Below are 26,811 nucleotides of genomic sequence, written 5' to 3' on the forward strand. Positions count from 1 at the left end.
TAAAATATGCTGGTACCCAATTATTTTCCATGACATTTTTTTAACGGACTTTGAATTTCAAATTGTTATTCTGGCCATAAGAGAGCAAAGCAAAATCATATCAATCTAGAATCTGATTATATCAGATGTTCATTAACTATTATCAAGTATATAACTATAAAGAGAACTACATAACATAACAAAAAATAACCTAGTTTAAACTGAAACTATCAGCAAAAGGGGAACATAGAAGATAGACTATAACATGCTTAAGTTTTCAATCTTACCCTATTTAAATCGTGGGATGGGGGGGTTAACTGAGTGACATCTGGTGGAGGGGCTGAAAGCAAGTTATTAGGATAGTCCAAAAGATAGCAAACAACACTTGTATGGCCACCTTTTGCTGCTTCTATCAACATAGTCGAGCCATCCTAAAAAAGTGGAAAGGAAACGGAAAAAAATTTTTAAAATAATTTACAGAACCATTAAGGAAGATAAAGCCAACAAGCCCCAGACACATTAAAATCTTAGGTTTAGTAAAGGAACACTTTCTTCTAATAAAACAGAAGAAAATGAATACACTTGGAATGTCATTTTATAAATGGAACCTGTAGGTAATATTTTGTAATATTCAAGAACGAAGAATTAATTTACAATGCTACCTGAAACATGTGAGATACATACTTTTAAACGATGAGTAGGATCTGCCCCATGAGCCAAAAGTAGTTCCACCACGGCCAGATGACCCCCTGCACAAGCCAGGGACAGTACAGTATGGTCATTATTAGCTGTAGTTCTATTCACATTCGCTCCTGAAATAGACAACACATGGAAAATCATGTTAACAGAGCACTGGTTCTTAAATTATGGCACATTTCAAAATCATAGAGTAGAGAGAATAGTATAATGAAGCCCCACATAGCCATTAACCACCTTGAAGGATTTATAAACATAGTCAATTTTATTTCACATAAACCCACATCAATTGTCCTCTCCCATTTTGAATTGTTCTAGAGCAAATCCCAGACAAACATGATATAATTTCATCTACAAATATTTCAGTATGTACTAGTAAAAGGATAATGGCATATACTATTCCTAATATAATCACTGTTTTTAAAAAGTAAAATATGAAATTTTACCTACATTTTATCTACATATTACGTCTATTCAGTAGAAAAGATGACTAAAAACCAATGAAAATAAACCATACTGCCCTCTATGGGCTAAATATGTAGAGAATGAACACTGAATAGAAAGTAATAGTATCATCTTTTTTCAATGGGAGTATCTGAGAATGAAAACAGGTATATTTCCCTTCAATATGATCCAATCCTGGATTTGGAGCATTGTGCTAGGCAATGTTGTAAATGAAAATAAAATAGTAGACAGAAACTGGAATCACATTCATTAAAATTAACCAAAGAAGAGAGGGGATAGTAATTATGTAAATAATTCCACTTGTGAGAATACAATGGTAAAAACATACATCACAAGTGTTCAAATTACCTAAAATAATTTGACCAATAAGATAGTTCTGATTTATTTTCTTTACCTATAAACAATTACAAACTGAACATTTCTTCAATACGTTTGGGAAGAAGGAAATGGCATAAATTGCTCTTTTAATTGTATATAGTCTTTTTATAGTCTTTTATCAATATTGAATCAAAAGCAAATTCTTTAATTTCCTATCCTTAAGAATATGATGAACTCTGCATGAAAAACTGTTTCCATTTGAACTTATGTAGTAAACACCTAAGAAATCATTTAAAGGAAATAATCATAATCATGTTACTTTTGTCATTAAGGTTTTTGATATTCAAAGTAGATTTACTGACCATGAATGAAAATCCTCCATGCATTCTGTCATATCTGTCACATTTTAATTTTGAAAATTTGTTGTGCTATATTTATGACCACCTCTCTACATTTTACAAAGAAGGAAACTTAGGCTCCAGGAAATATAAAGTAGAAAAGTGACTTGCCCTCAAGTTATTCAGTGGCATAAACATTATAAAAATCCAGACATATTATTACACGAACAGAACAGACTTTAAGTTATCTAAACTCCAAGTTTAATATACAGAAATTTTTCTTTATACGTGTTTCTTGACAAGGTTAGTACTCAGTATGACAATTCTTCATAGTTTGGAATTGTTCTGTGTACTTCAGGATGTTTATCAACTACCCACTCACAAAAACTCAGCAGCATCCCTCAACCATGTGATTTATCAAGAAAATGTCCTTTATACCCTCAAAGTCTAAATATCTGAGGGCAAGGGACAGACACCTTTCATTTAAACAAACAAACAAAAAACCCACAACTATTTTACCCAAACCTACCTTTACTAATTAAGAACTGAACAGTACAAACATGACCAGCTCTTGCAGCTTTCATTAAAGGAGTTCTTCCACCTTCAGATTCATGCTCCTGTTTAAAAGAACAAAAACACTTAACTGATATTTAATTGCTAGTGAACAATTATTCTTTCTCGTGAAAATCAAAAGGGAAAGAAATGGACTAATTTCTGAATCTAAATATATTAAATATCATGCTTTGAAGCAAATTAAGGAATACATTTTTAAATTTAAGAAATCTCAAATTAGAAATATGTTCCACAGAAATAATTTAGGAACTGGAGTTATATTCATGTGATTGTGACGCCCTCCTCTAAGTCCATTTGGATAATTTTTCTCTCTCTCTCCAAAAAGTATTTGGGAACCTGAGCAGTGAATGGCACTCCAGCACAGCCCTCACGGAACAAGAACATCATCAGCATTATCGTCATCTAGTCCAAGTGATTTTCCTTTCGTAAGTTTGTAACCTACTTGTATGAACTTCTGTAAGTACATCACACTCTTTATAGACTTTCCATTAGCTCTATTTCACCTTATATAAAAACAACAAGGCTAGTGCTAATTTCAATAACTCTAAGACCATCAATTATAAGATATTTAGAGATTTCTGGGTCTCAAAAGAATGAAGAGACTATTGCAATAGTGATTGATGGATAACTGAGAATGCTACAGACATTTTAGAATATAAAGGTCTGAGAGAAAAAAAAAATCTTTTAAGAATCTTTTACATATTAAACATTCACATCTGATGAACAATTTTTGATTTTTCTCATATGCCATAGCTTGTTCTAACTGAAATTAACTATGCAAGATTACTTTGCTGTATGTTTCATAGCCACTGTGGTAAACACTAGAAATATATGTAGTGACTAAGGTGAAGAAGCTTAAAATCTAATAAGGGAGAAATATACACAAAACTAGAATACAATGTGTGTCATAACTATTTCAGGAATTGTACCAACACATGCAGAGATGAAAGAAACCAAAATAGTAAACTAATTCAACCTTCTCATTTCACAACTGAGGAAAGAGAAGTCAAATTAAGTTTATAAAACTAGTTAATGGAGGAGTCTGTTTCTGCCTGCATGTGAATTTCTGCCATAAACTATGAACTTCTGGAAAACACATTTGCTTGTTAATCTCAGTCCCACGAACACAAATACTTATGTTTTAACTAAAACCTACCATTTCATATCTAGCAGGCTAAACTAGAAGACTATTTTCCCCACACACATTTCCTTTATTCTTCCCTACCTCTCGGGCTATACTCTTACTATACTATTCCTTCCAACTGGAATATCTCTTTTGTCACAACATTGCCATAACTACCTTTGTAAAGCTTACAGAGCCCAGATGTACTGTCTCAGATGACATCATTACTTCTTCTGACCTTGTTTGCTCTGTGTACTTTCTCTATGACATCTCTTTACAATCTTACTTATAATGACCTCTGTATTTCAGCCTTCTTACTAAATTAAATGTTATTTGAGGGAAAGATTTATTAAATATTTATCTTTTTAAATCCTTAATTATTGAATAATGGTTTCAACAGTGTAGGCACAATTTATTTCCTAAGCAACAGTGAAATGCCTCTAAGCCATATTTGCCTTTTTATACCAAATCACAAAAGCTTCTAAAACTGGCTAAATACCTAACAGAAAATACTTTTGTATTAACATATCTAACACAAAATTTTCCATTTTTTGTGGGGAATATGGGGCAGTAGATTTTATAGTCAGTCCTGCAAACAAGGAAAATACTAATGGATACCAAACAGTGTAGAAAAGAAAAATGTGACTAAATGAGATAAAGAACGGTAAAAAGGCCAACATAAAATTACAAGTAAAGAAATACCTTTTGCCTATAGTTTCCATATAATTTTAATTTCTTTTATTAGTATTAAATACCAGGATTTAAAAAGTGACATGGCTTACCAGATCAGCTCCTGCCTGAAGTAAGACATCTGCTACATCAGTGTGACCATTTTCACAGGCATATGTTAGTGCTGTATCCCCTGTTGCTGTCGTTGCATGAACATTAGCTCCTGCAATAGTATTCAACAATACAGACTTAAAAGAATTATAAGACATAAATGGAGAGAGAAATTTCTAAATAAGACAAATCTCAAATTAGAAAAAAACAGTCTTATCCATTTCTAGAAATAAAGTATATTGTCAGCATCTTTAAAAGCAAAAAAGAAAAGAAATAGATAACTGCTTGAAATTAAAACTGCAGATATTTCAAACAGCAATAAGGTAAATTATTTACTCAGAATACATATAAATTTTATCACACCATTTTTTTACACAAGTTCAGTGTATCATAACACTTATAACATTTTTTACTTAAATAAATCATGAAAAAAACTTGTCTCAAATGCAAAAATGCCTACCTGCCGCTAGTAAGTATTTAACTAACTCCAAATGACCCTCTTGAGCAGCTTCCATTAAAGGGGTAGAACACCCTAGTTCTATATCAGCTCCTGCCTTAATTAGAAAGTCTGCCACTTCCAGAAAGCCTCCACAGCAAGCCAGAGTCAAGGCAGTTTCTTGAGTTTCTTCTGTCTGCGCATTGATATTTGCTCCTAAAATAAAGATTCTAATTATTTAAAGAAAGTCATTAAGTTATTCCAGACATAAGTAAAACATGACTGTTTCCTAATAAACTATACTTCAAAAATGAACATTTACATTACTTTACTAAATAATAAAGTGCCTCTCCCCTACTCTGGGAAGCAGTTAAAAATAAAGAAGACTATCAATACCATACCCACTAGTCCATATTTGATGTACACAGCCTGAGTAAGATTTACTCAGTAGGAAGGTACCACTCCGGTGATAAAAGGATTTAGAAAAATAAACTACATTCCCTTATTATAAAGATTCAAAAACAAGGATGATAAAGATGATGATAACAGTAACTAATGTTTAATATGCTATTACTATTTTCCAGGCAATATTGAATGCATTTTACATGTTACTATTAGCTCCATTTTACAGCTAAGAAAATTGAGGCTACTAAACTTGCCCAAGGTCACAACAACATTATTGTCATCACTATTACCACCACAGCTACCACTTATACTATATGACAAACAGTGTTCTAAAAGCTTACATATACATACATACACACACACACATATAAAGCTTACACACACACACACACACACACCCACACACACACTGGTATATTATATACAAACTCTCACAACAACCCTACAGATAACAAAAGGAGGCACAGAAGGTTAGAAACTTGCCGGAAGTTACAAAATTGGCAAGAAGTGGAGTTGTGATTCAAACCTAAGAAGTCTCCTCCAATACCTATGCTATTAAAATTCCAGTTAATATTACCTCTCAATAAACAAGTTTTATTAAAATATGCCATTCCTCTTATTAAATTTGCCCAAACAAAAACTTTACTACTAAAGAGACATAAAAATTAAGCCTACAAATATGGATAAAGATGGGAGACTACTTCTAAAGTTAAGGTATCTTAATACAGTAAAGTAACTTTCATTTTTCCTAAAAGAGAAGTCCATGTGTTCCATGTGTACTGAGCTCCTTGACAGCTTCTTATGTGTGTGCATTCTTGCATTCTCATCAAGTTAGTCCTTATGACAGGATATCCCATACTGTGTTTCATGAGACACTAGATATATCAAATACGTTTTCTGCCCAGACAAATTCTCTCACTATGTTAGCCTGAGAAATGCTGAATCTTGTATATGCTCCTACATAACCTACAACCCTACCCCACCTCCAATTCTCTGTTTTTAATCATGTAGCACAGAATGGCTCTGACAGCTCTATATGAAAGAAGTCTATCTGATTTTGTTTGCCACAGTATGGAAGCCATTTTTAAAGCAAACACTTTAGCGTTAGTTTTTGTGATAATATTTTATTACAAATCTACTAGAAGATGAAATATTGAATTCAATTTTATAAAATAATCTTACATTTTACACATTTATGTCTTAGTGTCTTGATTGGAATGGTTACCTTGGCCTAGAAGTAACGCCACCATTTCTTCATGTCCTTCGCGAGCTGCTTCCATCAATGGTGTATACCCTTCATCATTGACCTCCTCCAGGCTAGCTCCTCGCTCAATAAGTAAAGCCGCAAGTTCCACATGCCCACCACATGCGGCCAAAGTCAATGGTGACTCAAATGAATCAGCAGGCATGTTCACTTGGGCACCACTGTCAAGAAGTAACCTAGCTACTTCAACATGGCCATCCTAATTAAAAGGCAATTAAAAAATTAAATCAGTACCATTTAAAATAAGTCTTTTAAAATATAAAGATTTTTCAATTATTATACAATAAAGCTTACTGATCTCCATTTAAATAAGAATAAATGTACACCTAACTGTTAAATGAGCAAGTATTATTAAGACCTATCTATTTCTTTACTATAGAGTAGGAAACAGAGATTGAGAATATAAAACATGTGGAAAATGATGTCTTCAATCAACAAGCTTATTAACCATCAGGAAAAAAAAACAGTTAAGTACATGAACAAGAGACTACTAGGAGATAACATCAACAATGCATGGTAAAACGTAAATGCTAAAAGGATAAAGTTTAGAAAGCAAAAATTGGATTTTTCGGAGAAATCTTAAGAACATGCAAACTTTTGATTAGGTAGAAAAAGAATGCAGTACTTTTTGGAGGAGTGGAGGAATTGTGCGTAATATGTTAGGGTAAACGGAACACAATATGTACGTGATACTGCCTTAGTTGCTCAACATGCCAATGAAAATTAAGAAAAAGCAGTTCTCTCTTATTATCTTCTGTCTCCTTTACCATGGCTTTCCTAACTATTGGCAATTCCAAGGTTCGCTTTTCCCTTCTTTTATATAGTTTTTCCTTCTATATTATTACCTCACAAGCATTTCATTTTCTTTTAACATGTCATGCTCAGTTTTGCCTCCATGCTTGCCATTTAATACCACTTTAATATCTCATTTATACTATGTTTACTTTAATGTTCTTCCAACTCAGAATTCTTTCCGCTCCATAAACAGTCAACTCCTACATTTCCTTTAAAGTTCAGTTTAAAACCTCAATCTTTTAGCAAGCTTCCAAATGTCTGGCCCCTACTAATATCTTGCACCTACTTATAACACTTATTTCCAGTGCATGCTCATTAAGTCTACAGACTATTCCATTTTAATTTCTTAATCTACTTATAGGTTTTTTCCTCTAGTGGGGGTGGCAAGGATGTTTTAAGTTCCTTATCATGGGGATATAACTATCCTCATCTTAACAGATGGGGAACTCAAAAACTTTGAAAAAAACTCATGTTTGTTTAAAATAATAATTTATTAAAGCAAACAATGGAATGAAAATAAGGAGAACAAAGACAACTCAACTCTTAAATGGCTATCTAATGTTTTTTAAATTAGTAATTAAAATATAACAACCCCTTAATCATTCTCTAAAGGGAAGCTGAGAAAAGAAACTTCAAATCCACTTGGGGCTTTCTATCTTTGGCATGTTTTTCTCATGAATCTGTCTATAACATTGCTCTGAGCCGTTTCTGTGCCACGAATAGACTGAGATACAGACATTTAAGAGTACTATTACTCGTTCCCAAGTACAAATTCCAAAAAAGCTCTTATAAAAGGAATTCAGGGCTCAGAAAAGACCATGATAGAGGAGGAATCATGTAACACACACATAACAATACTCTAATTTCAAATTTTTTGATAAATAAAATTATTGGTGTGATGAACATATAATGCTTAGTAATCCCTGTTTCCCCGAAAATAAGACCTAGCCGGACAATCAGCTCTAATGCATCTTTTGGAGCAAAAATTAATATAAGACCTGGTATTATATTAATTATATCACATTATATTATGTCATATTATATTATATTATACCAGGTCTTATACTAATTTTTGCTCCAAGACGCATTAGAGCTGATTGTCCGGCTAGGTCTTATTTTCGGGGAAACGTGGTATGTGCATACTTTACGGATTATAGTCTCCTTTTTAACATCTTCAATCAACCTTTTAAAAAGTCAATTTTTGTGCCGACTATGTAAAACCAGTAGTTATGTGAGACTAAGAAAATGAAGGTAATTCTGTAAAGCTCCAGAAAGCACCTTTAATAGAATTTAATGTTGTACAACTGGTTCTGAAAACTAGTGATAATTCATATAGCTGAGGTTCTGCTCCACAGTAAGTCTATGATAAACAGAATCTCTGCACCCAAGGAAAAGGCACTCATTGTACACTGTCTGTCTCTACTAATATATAAATACACTTAATGTATGTATTTCACCAATCTTACCATGCAAGCCTCCATTAGAGCAGTGTGCATTTCGTCTGTTTTATGCTCTTGATCTGCGCCTGCTTCCAAAAGAAATCGCACCATCTCTAGGTGTCCTAAACCAAAAATGTGTAAGATTATTTAAAATGTCTTACTCCAAAAATGTAAGAAAAATTCCAATGTTTTGAAGTTATATTTAAATTATAGCAATAAATTTATAAGGATAGTATTAAAGTCCGCGAGAAGCCACCCTCAACTGCTGAACACAACTTAAACAAGTGATCTTTGCTCTTCTACTCCCTACCCTGTTGCCCTAGAAACTATTGCTACTAGAATCCTTGCTGTAGCAGGTGAGAAAAGATGCCATTAAAATCCAACAACCAGAATATCCCCTCTACAACCTTTTCAGAGCCCAGGCATGCTATAGTTCTTTTTATTTATGGTGTAGAATAAACTAACTTTCATGAACTACTAGCCTGGGATGATTATAATCATTGAAATTATTTATATGAGAAAATGTGTTTTAAGGTTCAATAACTAACTCAAATTTTTTAGGAACATCCTGCTTATAAGCTGAGAACTACAGATACAAAAATATTCTTGAAATACCACTTAGTCTATATTCACTTATTTAGATATAAACATACACACACACACACACACACACACACATACATACATACACACACACACAGATATATTTATGTAGTTTCAAATAAACCATACGCTTCAGTTCACATCAGGACGCCTTATAAGTAGGTACAAGATAACACGTTATATTTTAGAAAGGACTTTAGATACTATGCAAGAAACAACAGAAAAATTAATAATTTTTTTTCCAGTTGCACTGCAGTCAATTCTCAATCAAGTGAGACCTAGGGTGGAATGAATGGTGGAATCACAGATAAACAATTAAAACAAAACTAATTTCATTAAGTGCAGAATCTACCATATCTTGTTTTTGCTAAACTACCTGCCCTCTACCCTCCCTTTCCTGTCTGTCATTCTCCCTTTCCAAAGATCCACATCAGTGTTAGTCTCAGCCTGAGTTCTATGTCTTCCCCATCTCCTCCTTGTCAATCTATGTCCTAGGAGACCTCACCAGAAATAGAGGAAAGGGAGAGGGTCCATGGATCCTTGGAAGTAGTAGAGATGTTCTCCACCAGCTCAGTTTTATATCCAGTTTCTAATTAAAGCCAGCAAGCCCCAACCTCAGATGCCCCTTTTTGGAAAGCAGGGTGGGGCTACAAGCAAAGCAGAGAGGGAAGAGGAGTTACATGTTGCCCCATCTCAATGCTCTTCTGACTAGCTGGGACTCAAGGAGTAAAATGCAGCCAGTATCAGGTTCAAATGTATTTGTGAAAAGGAGAGAGAGTCAACCAATCAGCCTGCCGTGGAGAGGCTGCCCCAAGGCTTAAGTCTTCTCCTCCCAAGGAAGATCAGCCTCTTCCTAATCACCAAACAGAACTAAGGAACTAGAGACTTCAGCTGTGCTTCCTAATCATCCTTCATCTGAAAACACCAGATAATCAAAAACTTTAGATAGGCCATATTTTCACATGTAACGTAAATTTTAGTCATTTATGTACCTAAGCATTATTAACCATGTTTTTAAGGGAAGTTATTCCAAAAGATTTCACACAACCTTGGCTACTCTGAAATAGAACCAAACAAAACAACACCAGGGCCAGGACTAGGGTGAGGCAATCCAAGTCAGGAGTACAAAATTTAAGGAGGTATTCACTCACAAGCTTGTGTACGTGAAGATTTAGCCATTGAGAGTGAGTCTCCTTAAATTTTGTACTCACCTTGCAAGATGTCTCAGGGTCCAGAAAATACCACTTATTTTATGATACAAACATGGCACAGCTGCTGATGATATAAAACACTAAACCGAATAGCTATGCAGACATAAAATTGCACAAAATCTGCTTTTTTAAAAAATTCCTTAGTTTGTAGCCATTTATCTGTCATAAGGTGGAATTTGAAAAATGTCTGGTTCTGTGGCTGTCTTTAGAATGTAGACATTAGCTGCCTGAAGACCAAGCATCTTTCTAGACAATTGTCTTGCCCTTCCAAAAGAGGGTATTTTCTGTATTATCAGTATTTTCAGACTGGTTAATATCACTTAAAACGCCATGTACACAGCTGTATATGGGTAGGTGTTGTCCAGCTCTTCTAATTTTATTAAATGTGTTGATGATACCCTAAAATTGTTCCTTTGAATTCAAAATCCATCCATACCACTTTTCACTTTTCTTCTCATATTCCCTCCTTTTTCTTCAATTTTTCTCCTTTCTTCTTGGTATCATGAGAAATTGCTTAAGCACCTCCTCTTAGTAGATCATTCTGGCCATTTTTACTGTTTTCTTTTAAACTTACCGGTTGAATACTTCTAGACTCAATAGGATTCTTTTGTGTGAACTAGGAAAAATATACTGACATGCAACACCATTTAGAAGTGCATTTTACTAAACCAACTGTTTCTGATAAAGTAACTAGATCAATTAACAGTCATTTTTTTTATTGACAACATTTAAAATAGAGTCTATTATTTGAAAAGTTTACATGTTAGACTTTTAAACTTCGAAATACTTCTTCAGTTCATTACATGCTATATATTATCATATTTTAACTTATTTTAATTAAAAAAATAAATTGGCATTTCATATGTTTAAAACTATTGTTTTAAAAAATGTTTTATACTGTACCTTTGTAACAAGCTAATGTAAGGGCACTCTCTTTAAATTCATTGGAATGCGTATTAATGCCAGCCCCATTTTCTAGCAGCAATCTGGCTACTTCCACGTGTCCAGCACTTCCAGCTTCCATAAGAGGAGTATGACCATTTTCATTATGGTCCTCAATACTAGCACCGGATTCCAAGAGCACCTTTACAACATCTACATAGCCTCCAGCGCAAGCATATGTAAGTGCTGTATTGCCTATTTTAATGAAGAAAAACAAAAAGACATTAACATAAAATACCAAAATAAAACAGAGTCTAATTTAACATCAAAAACGGAAATGGGAGACTATAACCTTAATAAATTTAGATATCATTTTTTATATGTATAATTGCTTTCCTCCTTGCATTTTATCTTCCTTAAATCAACTCCCTATCTTTCCATTTAAAATTAGGGTCAAATACAAGTGAAAAATCAGATACGCTTAGCATGACTGTAGAGTTATAAAAGAATTGAACAATTCTGAAACTAACTTTTCCAATGAGAAAAAAGTTACGTTCATTCTAAATTTAATCAGAGAAATATTTCACAAGCTTTATTTTTTGGGGGGAATTGTAATTATTCATCATATACACCTCATACCATTCTTTTTAATCATACATATTTGTTTTCTCTACAACTTCAAACATGAGTTTAACTGATCCAAGTCAACGAAATTTCAAAAACATTCCTTTTTCGTGATAAAAATCTCCCATGTTACAGGGAACAAAAAGAAAAAAATCAACCTTCTAGGTAAAATAAGGATTTCTAAAACCCCCTTATCAGAACCTGTATACTTTAAAAATTATTTAAAATATTTAATAATTTTGAAAATCTTACACATGAAGAAAATGCACAAAATGTATTTTCATATTTTAGGTTTTATACAAATCCACGTATACTCAAATTTGAAAGAAGAAAATTAATTTAGACTACAGTTATGTCTCTTGTGGGATACAATTATTTCGTAATACTCTTTTTCTATAGGCCACAATTTAGTAACAGTGGGCAATGAAAGACCTGCCTTTGTTCCATATCCTTTATGTTCTTCATATCTTCCCTTCCTTTCTCCCTCGAAAAATAGGAAATCTGGGTTTGAGAGCCATAGCCCACACCTCTCTATTTCCAAGAGGGTAGTCCTTCTTACTGGGCCAATGTTTAATCTAAAAGAACCTTAAAAGACCAAATAATTGCCCTCACACGCAAAAACAGGAGACAATTCATTCAAAATATATTCCAGATATTTTAAACCTAACTCACAGACTTATGCAAGTGTGCGGCACTTATAATAAGAGAACTGCAAAATTATCACTAATGACCACTCTCACGTGAAGTACTTATTACCAAAGGGAGTTAATACTTAAAATTGAAAAAGAAATATGCATAACCTGTTGAAGACTGTGCATTGACATCGGCTTTATGAGCTAGCAGCAACTTCACAATTTTGACATGTCCTCCATTAGCAGCAGCCATTAAAGGTGTAATGTCACCTTTGATTCCCCTATCTTCCACATTTGCATGCATTGCCAACAAAACCTTATGAAAGAAAAAGTTTAAAGAATATTAGAAAACGGCATTTTCTTTAAAAATTTTTGAACATGTTAACACTTACCTAGTTATACTATATATAGTAAAAGAGCCAACGAACACAAAATGTATCTAACAAAATTGTTTATTGAAATGAGCCTAACGGTTAACTTTACTATGTCCTTACTACGCAGGCCAGATTACAAAACAAAACAAAAAAAACCCATGAGCTTTACTTTGATAATACAAACCTGTGCAAGCTCATAGTATCCAGCAGAACAAGCTAAACAAAGGAGGCTCTCCCCTTCCTCAGTGTGTTCATTCACACTCCGCCCTTCAATGAGTAACTTTCGCACAGCGTTTACATCTCCTTCTGAACAGGCTTCTGCCAAACTGCGGCTATTAGGAGAAAAATATTGTAATATCAGGATATAAGAATATAAAACATTGCACAGCCTAAGTTGTGCTAAACAAGAATGATCATTTCAATATGATCCACAACAAAAAAGTAACTGAAAATGATTCACTTCATTGAGTTTTTAAAATCTACATATAAAAGTCATTGAATTGAAATTTTCAACATTACAAAACATTTCCAGTTATGCAACTGCAAGATAAAATCCAATTTAGTATAAGTGGGAAAAACCAAAATTTTAAAACATAAAATTTTATAGAAATTCACACGAACAAAATACAGGTTATAATTACACTTCTTTTTGTTCAGTCACTAAAAAATTTTCATAAAAATTAATTAAAAAGTATCTATTTATTTAAAATAAAATTTGTACTAATTATAAAGGCCTAGCTGAGTCCTTCAATCAAATTAAGAGAAATCAGAAAGGAAAGTTGTGAGCATGTAGTTTCGACGAATATTTGAATAACTGCTAAGGAGAATCTTTTTTTGAAGTATTTACTTATGCCATTATGTTTTGTGGGGGTTCTGAAAATTACCCTGGCCAGGCAAAGGCTGAATTCAAGCAAAAGACTGGAAAAGTGGAGCAACAGAAAATTAGACTGAGAGTGAACGACCTAAAGCAATTCCGACTGTGCACATTTCTAAATATTCCCTCACTTTTGGATAAAGTTCATTCTGAGAAAAACACTATAGTCTAGGGCTATTAATCAATATTCTCTTTATTTCAAATATAACTCAATTCATATAGCACCCTCTTGAAACATGGCCCTGTCACTTCAGACACTAACTTTCTATACCTCTTTCTATACCCATGGATAACTTTCTATACCTCTATTATTACTAGATTCAGAAGCTCATCTTTAGCTCAGCTTATGGCAAAGTCTCTTAAGCAGTCTTCCTGCTTTTACCCTTGCTCTACTCTCTTTCAGGGTCTTTTCAATGAGGCAGCCAAAGATCTTGTTTAAAGGAAAGTCGATCATGTCACTCCTCTGCTCAGAAACCCCCAATGCCTCTAATCTCACTCACAGCAGAGATCAAAATCCTTACAAGATCTGTCTAGTAGTAGGTAGGATCCCACACTTCCCCCACCCCCTTTACCTCTCTGGTATTATGGCTTACTATTCTTGCTCTTCCCACTTTAGCCACATTAGCTTTCCTGCTTTTCATCAATAACACTAATTAAGCTCCAACTCCAAGATATACGTATTTGCTGTCCCTCTACCAATATAGCTCCTCTCAGACACAGCTCACTCCCTTACCCATTTCAGGTCTTTGCTAAAAAGCCACCTTTCAAGTGAGGATTTCCCTAACCACTGTACTAAAAATGCCACGTGCCAACCCCAAACACTGCCCTAGCACTTTCACATTCAAATTTTCCCCCATAATTCTTATCAGTATGTGCCATGCTATATATTTTTAACTTGTTCATTGTATTTTCTCCTTTTTTAAGTCAGTCTTGAACAGCACTTAGTAAGCTTGTGCCTTATTTCGATTTTATAAGATACACTGATGGTCCCTATACTGTCAGTGTTCGCTATCAACTTTAAGCAAGTTAAGGATAAATCCTCCCCACAAGACATTTCCTGTAGAAGAACACACCTTTTCTCTCTTTCAAGTGGTCTCATTCTCTCCCTTTCCCTCAGGCACACAGGCTCTTCTACATTCCCATTTAGAGTTTCTATACAATTTCTATACAATCTCATATACAATTTCCATGTGTATGCTAGCTTCAAAACAACCTTATAAGAACTACTGTAGCAATGGTTGAACTTCAGAACTTGTGAGCAAAGAGAACATTAAATCTGCAACATGGCACTGCACTTAAATAATGTAAAATCTGGCACATAGCACTCACTGCACTCCACTGTATTTCCCAAGCTTTGACAAATAAATATGACTGTCACCAACATGTTCTATTGTTTTGCTGATAACTTCTAGTATTTTCAATGCCAAAGAATCTATGACCTTTTTTCTATTCTATTTCCAGCTTGAACTAGCTTTAATACACTCTTCAAGGTGTTTTTAAATTATCTTTCTTGCCTGTCTCAGCAGGTACCACATTAATAACTAACTATCTGGAGATCAGTAATATTAGAAGCCAGTAAAACTGAACTGTTAACTAAGGAATAGAATCTGAGATTAACTAAAGAGGAAGAGTCAATCTATGCAAAGAACGGTAAATAAATAAAAACACAAAAATCTGTTCAAATAAAGATAATACAGAGATAAGAGAAACAGCAAATTCACACTCTTGTTAATATTATATAACCTCTCTTTCACGTTCTTAAAAGTAGTTACATAAAAACACTATTATACAAAAGACACTTTTTAAATGGTGGTGTTTCTTAATTCTCTAAACGCATATATAAAACTCTTCCATTTTCTCAACTGTTTAAAGGCAAATGCTGAAATAAATAAAATACCTTATTTTTATATTTAGGGAAGAAAAAGAAGCCTCTGAGAGTAAAAGCTGGTTCCTTGGAGTTTACATCCATTTTTCACTACACTATCCATAACTGTTCTTATATAAGAGATGGGGTAATTTTTATCGCGTAACACCATCATGAAAACATAAAAAGCCAAGTCACAAAATATTTGATGAGCCCTTACTATCCTATGTAAAAGGAATTATAGCACATACAAAAATGACGTCCCTGGGATTCACTTACATACAAGTTATGGGAATTATATCTATGACATTTTTTGAACATTCATAAAAGAAACAAAACTTTGCCCTTTAAAACAGTCAAAATTATATACATGAATTGGAAAATGGCATGACTAATTAGAAAGCATTTACTTTTTTGTCACCAAAACATTAAAAGAATACAAAATCTAAATAAGCAAAAGATCTTTTATAACATATTGGCTAAAAAGGCAGCCTTGTAGTCAGAAAGAAACAGCTGTCCCAACCCTACCACTTGTAACCTATTTAAACTTAAGTTAACCACTTCTCTTAAGCTTTTCATGAATAAAATGGGTGTAAAAACAAAACCCATGCATGTGTACGGCTTTTGTTGAGTATAAATAAGATAACACATGTAAAGTGATTGGTATAGTGACAGGCACAAAATAAATGTTCAATAAATGTTAGCAATATTTTATTACTTTTAAGAAAATGTTTTCATATTGAACACGGTGAAAATGCACTTACTTGTCCGACTGCCCTGCATTTGCTGTGCTTTCAGCTCTCATTCGGGTAAGTGCAGCAGCAGCTTCATCCAACGCACAACTAACAGATGACGTCAACCTCCGAAGCACTTCAGGATCTGCAAAGGCTTTACCATCAGCCGTGGATAATTTGCCTATTCCTATATTATTTTTACACCAATATGGATACACCCAAAAGGAGAAACAAAGCAAAATTCAAGTTACTTAACTCTACATATGTTATCAAATAACCTCCAAAGGGTACATTGACTGTATGTACTGTCTGCCCTGAATCTTTTGGGAAATCACTCTTCTCTAATTCTCTGATAACCTTATTCCTTCTGAGTGGTCTGTAAGTGTTTGACCCTGTTGCTCTGGTGCCAGAAATGGGTCTTTGGCCTGTGCTGGGACAATCAGGAATCCTCGCACAGACTTTTGCCAGAGGTATGGAAGAAAAACCTATGTTCAAAGGTTGCTAAATTGCTAAGATGTGAGTCATGAACTATTTGGCCCCTTCGATCACCACAAATGAAAAAGACTACCCAAATAAGTCAAAACAGAAAAGAGCAGAGAAAAGAAAGAGTTTTAATAAAGTTATTTTTGACTCACTAACACCAGTAGTGACAGAAGCCGGCACCATCGCAACATTTTTGGTAAATGCCTACTTTTATTTAAAAATGTTTAGTTGGGGGCGGCCTGTTAGCTCAGTTGGTTAGAGCGGGGTGCTAGTAACACCAAGGTTGCCGGTTCGATCCCTGCAGGCTGCACCCTCCTTAAAAAAAAAAAAAAGAAGAAAAGAAAAAAAGAAAAAAAAGAAAAAGAAAGTTTAGTTGGACTACTATCACTTGTGACAAAAAATGGCCTAATAAAACATAGGCTATATAAAAGATTACCTCTACTTGAATACATATTTATTTCAAATTATGACTACAACTTATTACACATATAGTACTCAAAATCATATCTGAAAGTACCATATTTAGAAAACATTCAGGAAAGCAAAAGAAAAAAATTTCAAAAGCAAAAATGGCTAGTAACTACCCGAATGAAACATAACTTGTTGCTTTTCCAGATATCACTATAAGGAAAGCTTATCTCTAACCTTTATTATTCTACCTCAGTGGTGCTTAAACCAGGTTGCCCATCAGCAGTGCTTTACAAAAATATAGATGCCGAGTTCTCCGATATCTAAAGATGAAATTCAGTAAGTAGGAAGAGGGGCCTACACATCTACATATTTTAAAAGCTCTAAGGAGATTCTGATGCAGAGCCAAGATTAAGAGCCTTTGCTCCAACTTGAAGATAAACATCTATGGGTATGATGGGTATTACAGAACCCAGCTACTCAACATGTGGTCCATGGACTAGAAGCATTGCTATCACTTGGAAGCTTCTTGGAAATGCAGAATCTCAGGCCCCAAGATTTACTGATCCAAAGCATGCACTTAAAAAAAATATCCCCAAGTGATTCAGATGCATATTCAAGTTTAAGAAACACTATTATAGGTCTTAAAACAAACTAAGACATAGACCAAAAAAACCACACAAATGGAAACACTGAACATATCTATGTAGGTTTCTCATAACAATAGAAGGGCTAAAAGTTTGTGTTTAAAGTTATAAAAGAAAAATTTATTCTCGTTTGCTTTTTTCCTGAAAAATCCAAAATATCAAATATTACATCTTATGGAACCAAAAATAAATCTGCCAAGAAGCCTTTAAGATTTTAAATACATGTTCAGAGTAGTCAAATTTAGTACCTGCTATAATCAAGATGTGCAAATTTAGTATCTGCTATAATCAAGATGTGCAAAGGATAGAAGCAGTTTGGGTTTAGTAAGACTGATACCTACAACATAATTTGTGTCACTAATATTAAAAGCCAGTGTAGTCTGAATCTTCTATAGCAGTATTTATTCAGTAAGATATCCGTGGTTAGTTAAGTATTCTAAGACACCACTGAGTCCAAGGTCACAGATACATTTTCACATGAAAAGAATTAGCTCTATTTTTTTTTTTTTTGCCAACTCAGATCAGCTATATAAGATAAACAACAATTTCTCAGTGTTAGCAACAGAACTTGGCAAGAGGATACATCTGTATCAGCAGAAAATAACCATTGTTTTAAAAAGAAAGAATACCAAAAACAAAATGTTCTGTATTACATTTTTATGAACTTTTCATATCTTCATAACTATGATAAGTAGGAAGTAACCTAAGATATACGTGGTAACTACTCAGTGACTGAAAATTTATTCTATCTACTATGGATTATGGTGATCCTTTTTTACTGGTCTTATCCAGTTATTAAATATTAATCAGTAAAGATTAGAAAACAAAAATTACATGATGACCAGAATTGTTCTTTCCAAATTGTGACATTTAATCAATTCAACAACAGGACCATATAACTTCAGAGAGAAGACACATTAAAAGACTATCTACATTTCTGATAAGATGATTTTAAGGTAATTATTTTCCCCCTTTTTCCTCTTAGAACTTACTCAAAGAAGAACTACAATACAATAGGAACTCCACCTTTGGATGAAATTAGAAGATTTGATACAAATTAGAAAATTTGTAAATCTAATATTTACAAAGACAAAGTAGATAGGAGATGAAAAAGAGAAAAATAAAGATTAAAAAAAATTAAAAACAAAAAAAGAAAAATAGGAGATGTAACTGCTTAGCAGAACAGAAATAAATAGAAATGTAGATATCTAAGAGAAACAAGGTGATCAGCCCAACAGGAATCGGAAATTACAGGCACTAGATATAGGTGTGATGCTTGGGTTGGAAACAGAGACTGGCTGAACGCCTGTGAGAAGAAGTCAGACACTTAAAGACTCCATCTCCAAACTGCACAGCCAGGTGATTATTCTCTAAAGCAAACAAACCAGGAAAGCTCTGGACTAGGAGGCATCAGATATATAGAGAAGGAAGAGATGAGGTACTAAATCGAAAATGAGGCACAAGTGAACGTGCATGATAAAACAGTGAGATCCTCAGCCCCCTCCCCACTTTCAACTCCCAACATGCTGGCAGCCAGGTTTATAATTCACCATTCAAAAACTGGCAACTGTGTCTCAAGAAACTAAACAACCACAAAGAAAAGACTTGAAGATACTGACATTTGGGGGTTTTCAAAGAAATGGACAGATCTCCGTCCCATCCCTGTGTACAAGGAATTCCAAAATGTTCCCAAGATTACCAGATCTGGTGTACACATTCTACATGATCCTGGGGACTGTGATTTTGACAGATTTTATCCCTATGATTAAGTTATGTTATAGGGCACAGTTGACCTGAAGACAGGGAGATTATCTGGGTGGGCCTGATCTTTTATGAGCCAATGAAGAACAAAGAGATTTCTTTGCAAGGCTGGAGAAAAGGAAGTCAAAGATTCAAAGCACGAGACAGATTCCATGTGCCCTGTGGACGTGAAGATGGAGGGGGCCATATGACAAACAATATGGTCAACCTCCAGCTGAGAGCAGGCCCAGCAGACACTCCATCAGAAAATTGAGATCTTAGTCCTACAAATCCAAGGAACTAAATTCTGCTCCCAACAATAAACTTGGAAGCAGACTTTCTGCTACAGCCTACAGATGAGAACTCAACTCAGGTGACACCCTGATTTCAGTCCGCGAGACTTTGAACAAAACAATCTAGTAACATTGTATGCCCTGATGGGTTTGAATAAAACAATCTAGTAACATTGTATGCCCTGATGGGTTTGAATAAAACAATCTAGTAACATTGTATGCCCTGATGGGTTACCTACAGAAACAAAGATAGTAAATAGGTACTGTGTCACAGAACTATGTTTATGGTAAACTGTTACGCTATAATAGGAAACTTATATTACATATATAATATATATGATACACAGAGGGTGCCAAAAAATGTATACACATTTTAAGAAAGGAAAAAACTGTATTAAAATTGTAATACTCAATATATACATAAAATAAAAGATGAATAAAAGTCACGTTTGACTTCTGTAATTACGAGAGGTGCTCAAAGTGGTTACCATCAGCGTCCAAACACTTCTGATTACGGCGAACTACTGCTTGAGCAACACTGAGAAAAGTGTCCACTTGTATACATTTTTTGGCACTCCCAATATAATATATAAACATATACTATATATGATATATAATAAACACAATAGAAAACTACATTACATATATAACATATCATTACATATATGCTATACAATAAGGTATAATAAACACCAGTTGACAAAACATGCATGTATACCTTCCAATTTTACTTTTTTTGACTACAAACAAAACCCAGAGTTCACCAGGCATTTGAAATCTTAAATGTGAAAGATAGCCAAAAATATTCAAAATGAGATCAAAATCTTAAGATGCCAAAAATGCTAATGCTTCAGAGAAGGCGTAGGGAAAAGTAGCAGAGATCAGAGAATATCCTAAATAAGTGTGGCTTCAAACTTCTGAACTGAAACACCAAAAATTAGGAGACAATGGAGCAGTAAGTTCAAAAGTGTGAAATAAAAGTGATTTTTTAAACTAGAGTTCTATACCTAGTTAACCTATCAAGTATGAGGACAGTATACAAGATATTTCAAAGTCTCACAAAACTTTTATTTCTCAAACATCCTTTCTCAAGACACCTAAACTGTGATCAATATCAACATCACAAAAAGAGAAACAACCAGAGTACCTAGGTGATATATAAGGAAATATATACACCATGAAAGACTATTATTGCCAGAAACAAAAATAAACCTAAATCTGGTGAAGTATCTGGAACTGAATTCTGATTCACAAAATACAACACACAGAGGTACAACTGGAAAAATTCATAAACAAATTTCTTCAACAAATAGAAAAAACAGGAGGAACTGTTATGATTACAAGATACTTAAGAAAAATCATTAACATAAAAAATATGCAAACCTTCTTTGAATCTTAACTCAAATAAACCAACTATAAAAACAACTATTACAGAACTAGGGAGAAACAAAAGAAAAAATAAACAAATGGGATTACCTCAAACTAAAAAGTTTTTGCACAGCAAAGGAAACCATCAACAAAATGAAAAGACATCCTATTGAATGGGAGAAGATGTATGCCAATGATACACTGATAAGGGATTAATATCGACAATTTATAAAAAAGCTCATACAACTCAACACCAAAAAAACAAACAATCCAATTGAAAAATAGGCAGAGGACCTGAATAGATATTTCTCCAAAGAGGGCATCCACATGGCCACCAGACATATGAAAAGATGCTCAATGTCACTAATCATCAGAGAAATGCAAATTAAACCCACAATGAGATATCACCTCATACCTGTCAGAATGCCCATCATCAATAAACCAACAAACAACAAGTACTGGCGAGCATGTAGAGAGAAGGGAACCCATGTGCACTGTTGGTGGGACTGCAGATTGGTGCAGCCACTATGGAGAATAGTATGGAGGTTCCTCAAAAAATTAAAAATAGAACTACCTTATGACCCAGCAATTTCTCTCCTGGGTATTTATCTGAAGAAATCCAAAACATTAATTCAAAAAGATACATACACCCCTATATTTACCGCAGCGCTATTCACAATAGCCAAGATATGGAAACAACTGAAATGTCAATCAATGGAAGACTGGATAAAGAAATTGTGGTACATATATATAAATGGAATATTACTCTGCCATAAAAAAGAATTAAATCTTACCATTTGCAATAATATGGATGGACCTAGAGGTTATTATGCTAAGTGAAGTTAAGTCAGACTGAGAAAGACAAATACCATATGACCTCACGTTATCTGTAGAATCTAAAGAACAGAATAAATGAACATACAAAACAGAAATGGACTCATGGATACAGAGAACAAACTGATGGTTGCTAGAAGGGAGGGGCATTAGAGGAATGGGTGAGAAAGGTGAAGGGATAAAGAAGTATGAATGGTAGTTACAAAATAGTCACAGGGATATGAAATACAATATGGGACATACAGTTAATAATACTGCAAAAACTATGTATAATGTTAGATGAGTACTAGACTTATCGGAGGGGTCACTTCATAGATTATATAAATGCCTAACCACTACACTGTACAACTGAAACTGGTATAAAATAATAATGAATGTCAACTGCAATTAAACAATGTATGTATGGAATGTATACAAAGAATATAGTCAATGGTATTGTACAATGTCAGATGGACAGTAGACTTGTTGGTGTGTAAATGTCTAATTGCTACGTTGTTTTGTACACCTGAAACTAATTTAAAAAACTGGGGAAATTTGAACACTGACAGGATATTTGGTGATATTAAGGAATTACTTTGTTTTTCTTTAGATATGCAATGGTATTTATTATATTATGGTTCAATTTATTTTTTTAAGTATTTAATTTATAGGTACTTACTGAAGCATTCATATATGAAATTATATGATGCTTAGATTTGCTTTAAATTAATATAGGGGGGTAGGGAGTCAGCAGGGTAGCAATGTATAAGGATGAAACAAGATTGTCCATACAGCAGGTGAAGCTGGATGATTGATATGCCAAGGGTTCATTATGCTTTTCTCTCTGGGTTTGTATGTGAAATTTTTCATTTGAAAAGGGAAGGAAATAAAGGAGGGAGGGAGAGAAGATGTGAGAGACAGAAGAAGTGAGAGAGAGGAGGAGGAAGGAAGGGGAGGCAGCCATCTGGTTAGCTACTGTAAAGAAAACAAAGAATGGGAATAAATACAGAAAGGAGAAAAATGAAGCAACTACTGGCATCCTATGAAATGGAACTTTACCTCCAAAAATAGCTCCTTTCAGCTCAAATCACTTTCGTGTAGATCTTTGAACCTGGTTCTGCATCTTGGGGCCACAGAAAACAAACTTCCCTCTTGTATTCAACCTGCGTCTTCTCAATTTCAGGAGAAACATTCCCTCCTGTTCCTCTTTCTGGTATGTTCTCAAATAATTCACTATCCTCTTTTTCCTCATGTAAACTTTTATAGCAACATCAAATTTCTGGCTAAAATATGCTAAATTATGTCTCTACTCGTCCATACAAATAGTTTTCTATACTCAAGGACAGGTCCTTGCACATGCTCTCATGTTTTCATCTGTATTTGGTCAAGATCTCTTTAATAATCCATTCTAGAATTTTACCTAGGATAGAAATCAAACTTAACCATGAGTTCTTCAAATATTTAGGTACTGCGTTAAAAGATATTTACTGAAAGGATTACCAAATAGAAGTAGGTAAGTTTTATACCATAATTAAGTAGCAATTTACATGCATTGCTTGTATAATTTACGGCACATTGGGGTGCTCAACCATGAACAATTAATGCTCACGGTATAGGTCTACTTTAGAAAAGTTAAGAAAACATATGGTTATTTGAATTGATCAGAGATTTTTAGAGTTACTATTCTCTTATATTTAATGCATATTATATATATATATGTATATGATGCGAAATATTTGATTATCTATATAATATCTAATAAAAACACTTCCTATCAAGACAATATAATGATGATTCAACTTTACAGGATTTCAAGAGATGGTCTATGACAAAAAATTGGGGGAAATTATATATATTTGATTCTCCTCATTCATGGTAGTTATGTTCTGTAAAGTTGCTGGGAACACTGAATTAATGAATTCTGAACCATTCTCCTACAGGAAAAACAGGGCTAGGTTCCTTAGAGTCTCTGGGTCACAACACTTGCATTAACCAATCAATATATAAGCTTGTTTTACATGTGTTTTTGTTTAAAAACAACCTTATTTAATATATAGGTGATTCATTAATATTGCACTCACAGCTAACAGCACTGCAATTCATGGCTGACATAAGCTTATCTAGCACAGGTATTTTCTCTGTAAGGCACATCACACAGCCTTCTCACATTTAGGAACACTGTTATCAGCATTACTCCTAAGGGCCATTTTAAACAGTGAAATTATCAACAGAAGGCACAAAATGTGGCACTGAGTAGATCGTGAAAAGGACACTTGTTTACAGTATGAAAGCTGAAACAAGAAGGCAGAACATCACCTTATTCCACCTCAGCGGGGAACATGTGTGTAGGACGACTCAAATTTTTCACCATTCTGTGCATTTCTATGAAAGACTGAGAAAGTGCTGTGAGTACTAATTTTGGGGGCACAAATACATTTTACAAGTAGGCAAATTCACAAATACGGAATTCGGGACTAAGGAAAATCAACTGTATAAGAAGTTCCTCTTGATAAGGTTGACAGCAACTGTATATTTTACTCTGGTAATAAAAATACTCGTATTTTTTATTAAAATGTTCCATGTAATTCTCTAGAAAATAATACATTAACCTTTTTGGACAGTATTATCCTAAATGTCCAAGATCATACATTGATAAAAACAGGAGTTTTTATTAGATTTATATGTAGTTTTGGAAAGTTAGGTAGACTTATTACATATGTAGAGTTTGCAGACTTACCTGCAGCTTCTAGTAAAGCTTCCAGTCTAGCTTGTGTTTCTGGATCTACTGTCCTGAGGTCTGCACCATCAGCAGTACCTGACAAGAGCAACTTGGAAGCCGTTTCCAGCATTGGATTTTCCAAATCATCCTGATCCAAAATGAAAGACTCCACCTAGAAAATAAATAAAAAAAAAAAAAAAAAAAGGAGAAGAAGAAAGGAAGGGAGAAATGAAAGGAGAAATGGAAAGTGGGAAGAGAAATAAACAGAAGGAAAAGAGAGAAAAAATATGTTAATGTAAATATCAAAGATAATAAATGCAATGCAAACCTAAGTAAATTCAACGGGATATATAAGCCCACTGTTTAACTATAGGAGAAAATTATATCTATAGAAGAATTTAAGAATGAATTTAGGAATATGCAGTCTAATTTTTTTTCTAAAACCATGACGTATTCTTTTCTATTTAAATTGGTGGGGTGAAGCCGGGACAAGGGCATGGTGGTTAAGAGGTTAATGTTTAGACTGAAAACTTTGACTTAGAGGACCTAAATCAACCCGTTCTCTTAGAAGTTTTGCTCTCAGGACCCCTTTATTACACTTATAAAGTACTGCACTCCCAAGGACTTCATATAAAGGTTAAATTTATTAATATTTGCTATACTACAAATTAAACTACAATATCAAAACAAATCCTATTTGTTGTATCACCACTGGATTCATCAGCAAAGTATTTAAGTTCTGGAAAGCTTTGAAGCCCAGGCAAATATATTTCCAAAACTCTACTTTGTGCTTGAAAGCTTACTTTTATCAGTGGCAACAAATACTGCCAATCATTTTCCTTAAAGTGACAGGCTCATTTATATCATTTCTGAGAATTTTTATCAAATACGCAAGTTTGATCAGTGTAATGTCTGTCAGTTATATTTTCTAGCAAAACTGGCATTTCATGAAAAGAAAAATGGCTAATTCACCTCAAACCTTAAAAACAAAAAAAGTCACACAAATGCTTTTTCTCCAAACACCATACTTTTGTATGCAGAAGTGTTTTATGTGTACTTCCCATTTTGTCACACACAGCAGTATTAAAAGGACATGTATTCAAAAGTGGAGATTTCCTAAAATTAATATTTATTGCTTCATTAAAATTATGCTTAAGTGAAAATGGCCTTTTTTTTTTTTTTTTAACAGTGAGTACATGGCAGTGAAGAATACAATGATATTAGGTTGGTGCAAAAGTAATTGCGGTTTTTGCATTATTTTTAACCTTTAAATCGCATTTACTTTTGCACCAACTTAATACTATTACCTGACAAGAGCAACTTGGGAAAAGTTTATTTTGACAACCTTAATCATAGCACTACTTACAAATAGGTATAAAGATATATTATTTTCTGTTTGCTAGTAAAAGATTGATAATTATTATATGTAAAATATTACCATTTAACATGATCAGGGAAAATTTATTTCACAAATCTAAGGTACTTGTAACTGCAATAACTAAAATAGACATAAAAGTAATCTCTAACCTAGAACACAAAATTATACTCATGTCTAGTATCTAGATGTCAGAAATAAGAAAGAAAAAACCTTAAAGAATTTATTCGTAATTACCACAACATCTGAAACCCTGTATTGCTCTGTCTTTCAAAGTCACCTGTCTTGTAACCAGGCATAACTGCTATATTTAATCAACATATTTAACATTGATAGTTAAATATGGGCCAATGTGTTTCTCTCCAAATTTCAAAAACTAATGCAGTTTAACATAAATGATATTGCAGGTTTCTAATATTTCAAATACAAATAGACACAGAATACTCTAAATAACCTCAGGAAAAAAACAAGATTAATTTTGTTTTTGATTTTAAATTATAATCAAAGGCAGAAGCAAAAGCCTAAGTGTTATACTTTAAGGAGGTGGACTTTTGGG

At 33.7% G+C, this 26,811-nt stretch overlaps 1 protein-coding gene and 1 non-coding gene across 11 annotated transcripts in view; one reads left to right on the plus strand and one right to left on the minus strand.

Annotated features, from left to right (window-relative positions):
• ANKRD17 (ankyrin repeat domain 17) overlaps positions 1 to 26,811 on the minus strand; it is a 151,398-nt gene that overhangs the window by 55,453 nt on the left and 69,134 nt on the right. For all 10 annotated transcript variants that reach the window (XM_033105360.1, XM_033105358.1, XM_033105355.1 and 7 more), the window contains exons 2-13: positions 24,899 to 25,052; positions 16,440 to 16,596; positions 13,122 to 13,269; positions 12,732 to 12,879; positions 11,329 to 11,562; positions 8,639 to 8,733; positions 6,339 to 6,576; positions 4,733 to 4,924; positions 4,275 to 4,384; positions 2,326 to 2,413; positions 664 to 791; positions 267 to 410 (exon numbers count right to left, since the gene is read on the minus strand). In XM_033105360.1, the coding sequence (XP_032961251.1) occupies positions 267 to 410; positions 664 to 791; positions 2,326 to 2,413; positions 4,275 to 4,384; positions 4,733 to 4,924; positions 6,339 to 6,576; positions 8,639 to 8,733; positions 11,329 to 11,562; positions 12,732 to 12,879; positions 13,122 to 13,269; positions 16,440 to 16,596; positions 24,899 to 25,052 (1,836 nt within the window). The remainder of the gene's footprint in view (positions 1 to 266; positions 411 to 663; positions 792 to 2,325; positions 2,414 to 4,274; positions 4,385 to 4,732; positions 4,925 to 6,338; positions 6,577 to 8,638; positions 8,734 to 11,328; positions 11,563 to 12,731; positions 12,880 to 13,121; positions 13,270 to 16,439; positions 16,597 to 24,898; positions 25,053 to 26,811) is intronic.
• Positions 17,127 to 17,202, plus strand: TRNAT-AGU (transfer RNA threonine (anticodon AGU)). The gene has a single exon. It is a non-coding gene; the product is annotated as a tRNA-Thr (tRNA).

Source organism: Rhinolophus ferrumequinum, chromosome 5 (genome assembly GCF_004115265.2).
Source record: "Rhinolophus ferrumequinum isolate MPI-CBG mRhiFer1 chromosome 5, mRhiFer1_v1.p, whole genome shotgun sequence".
Classification (NCBI taxonomy): domain Eukaryota; kingdom Metazoa; phylum Chordata; class Mammalia; order Chiroptera; family Rhinolophidae; genus Rhinolophus; species Rhinolophus ferrumequinum.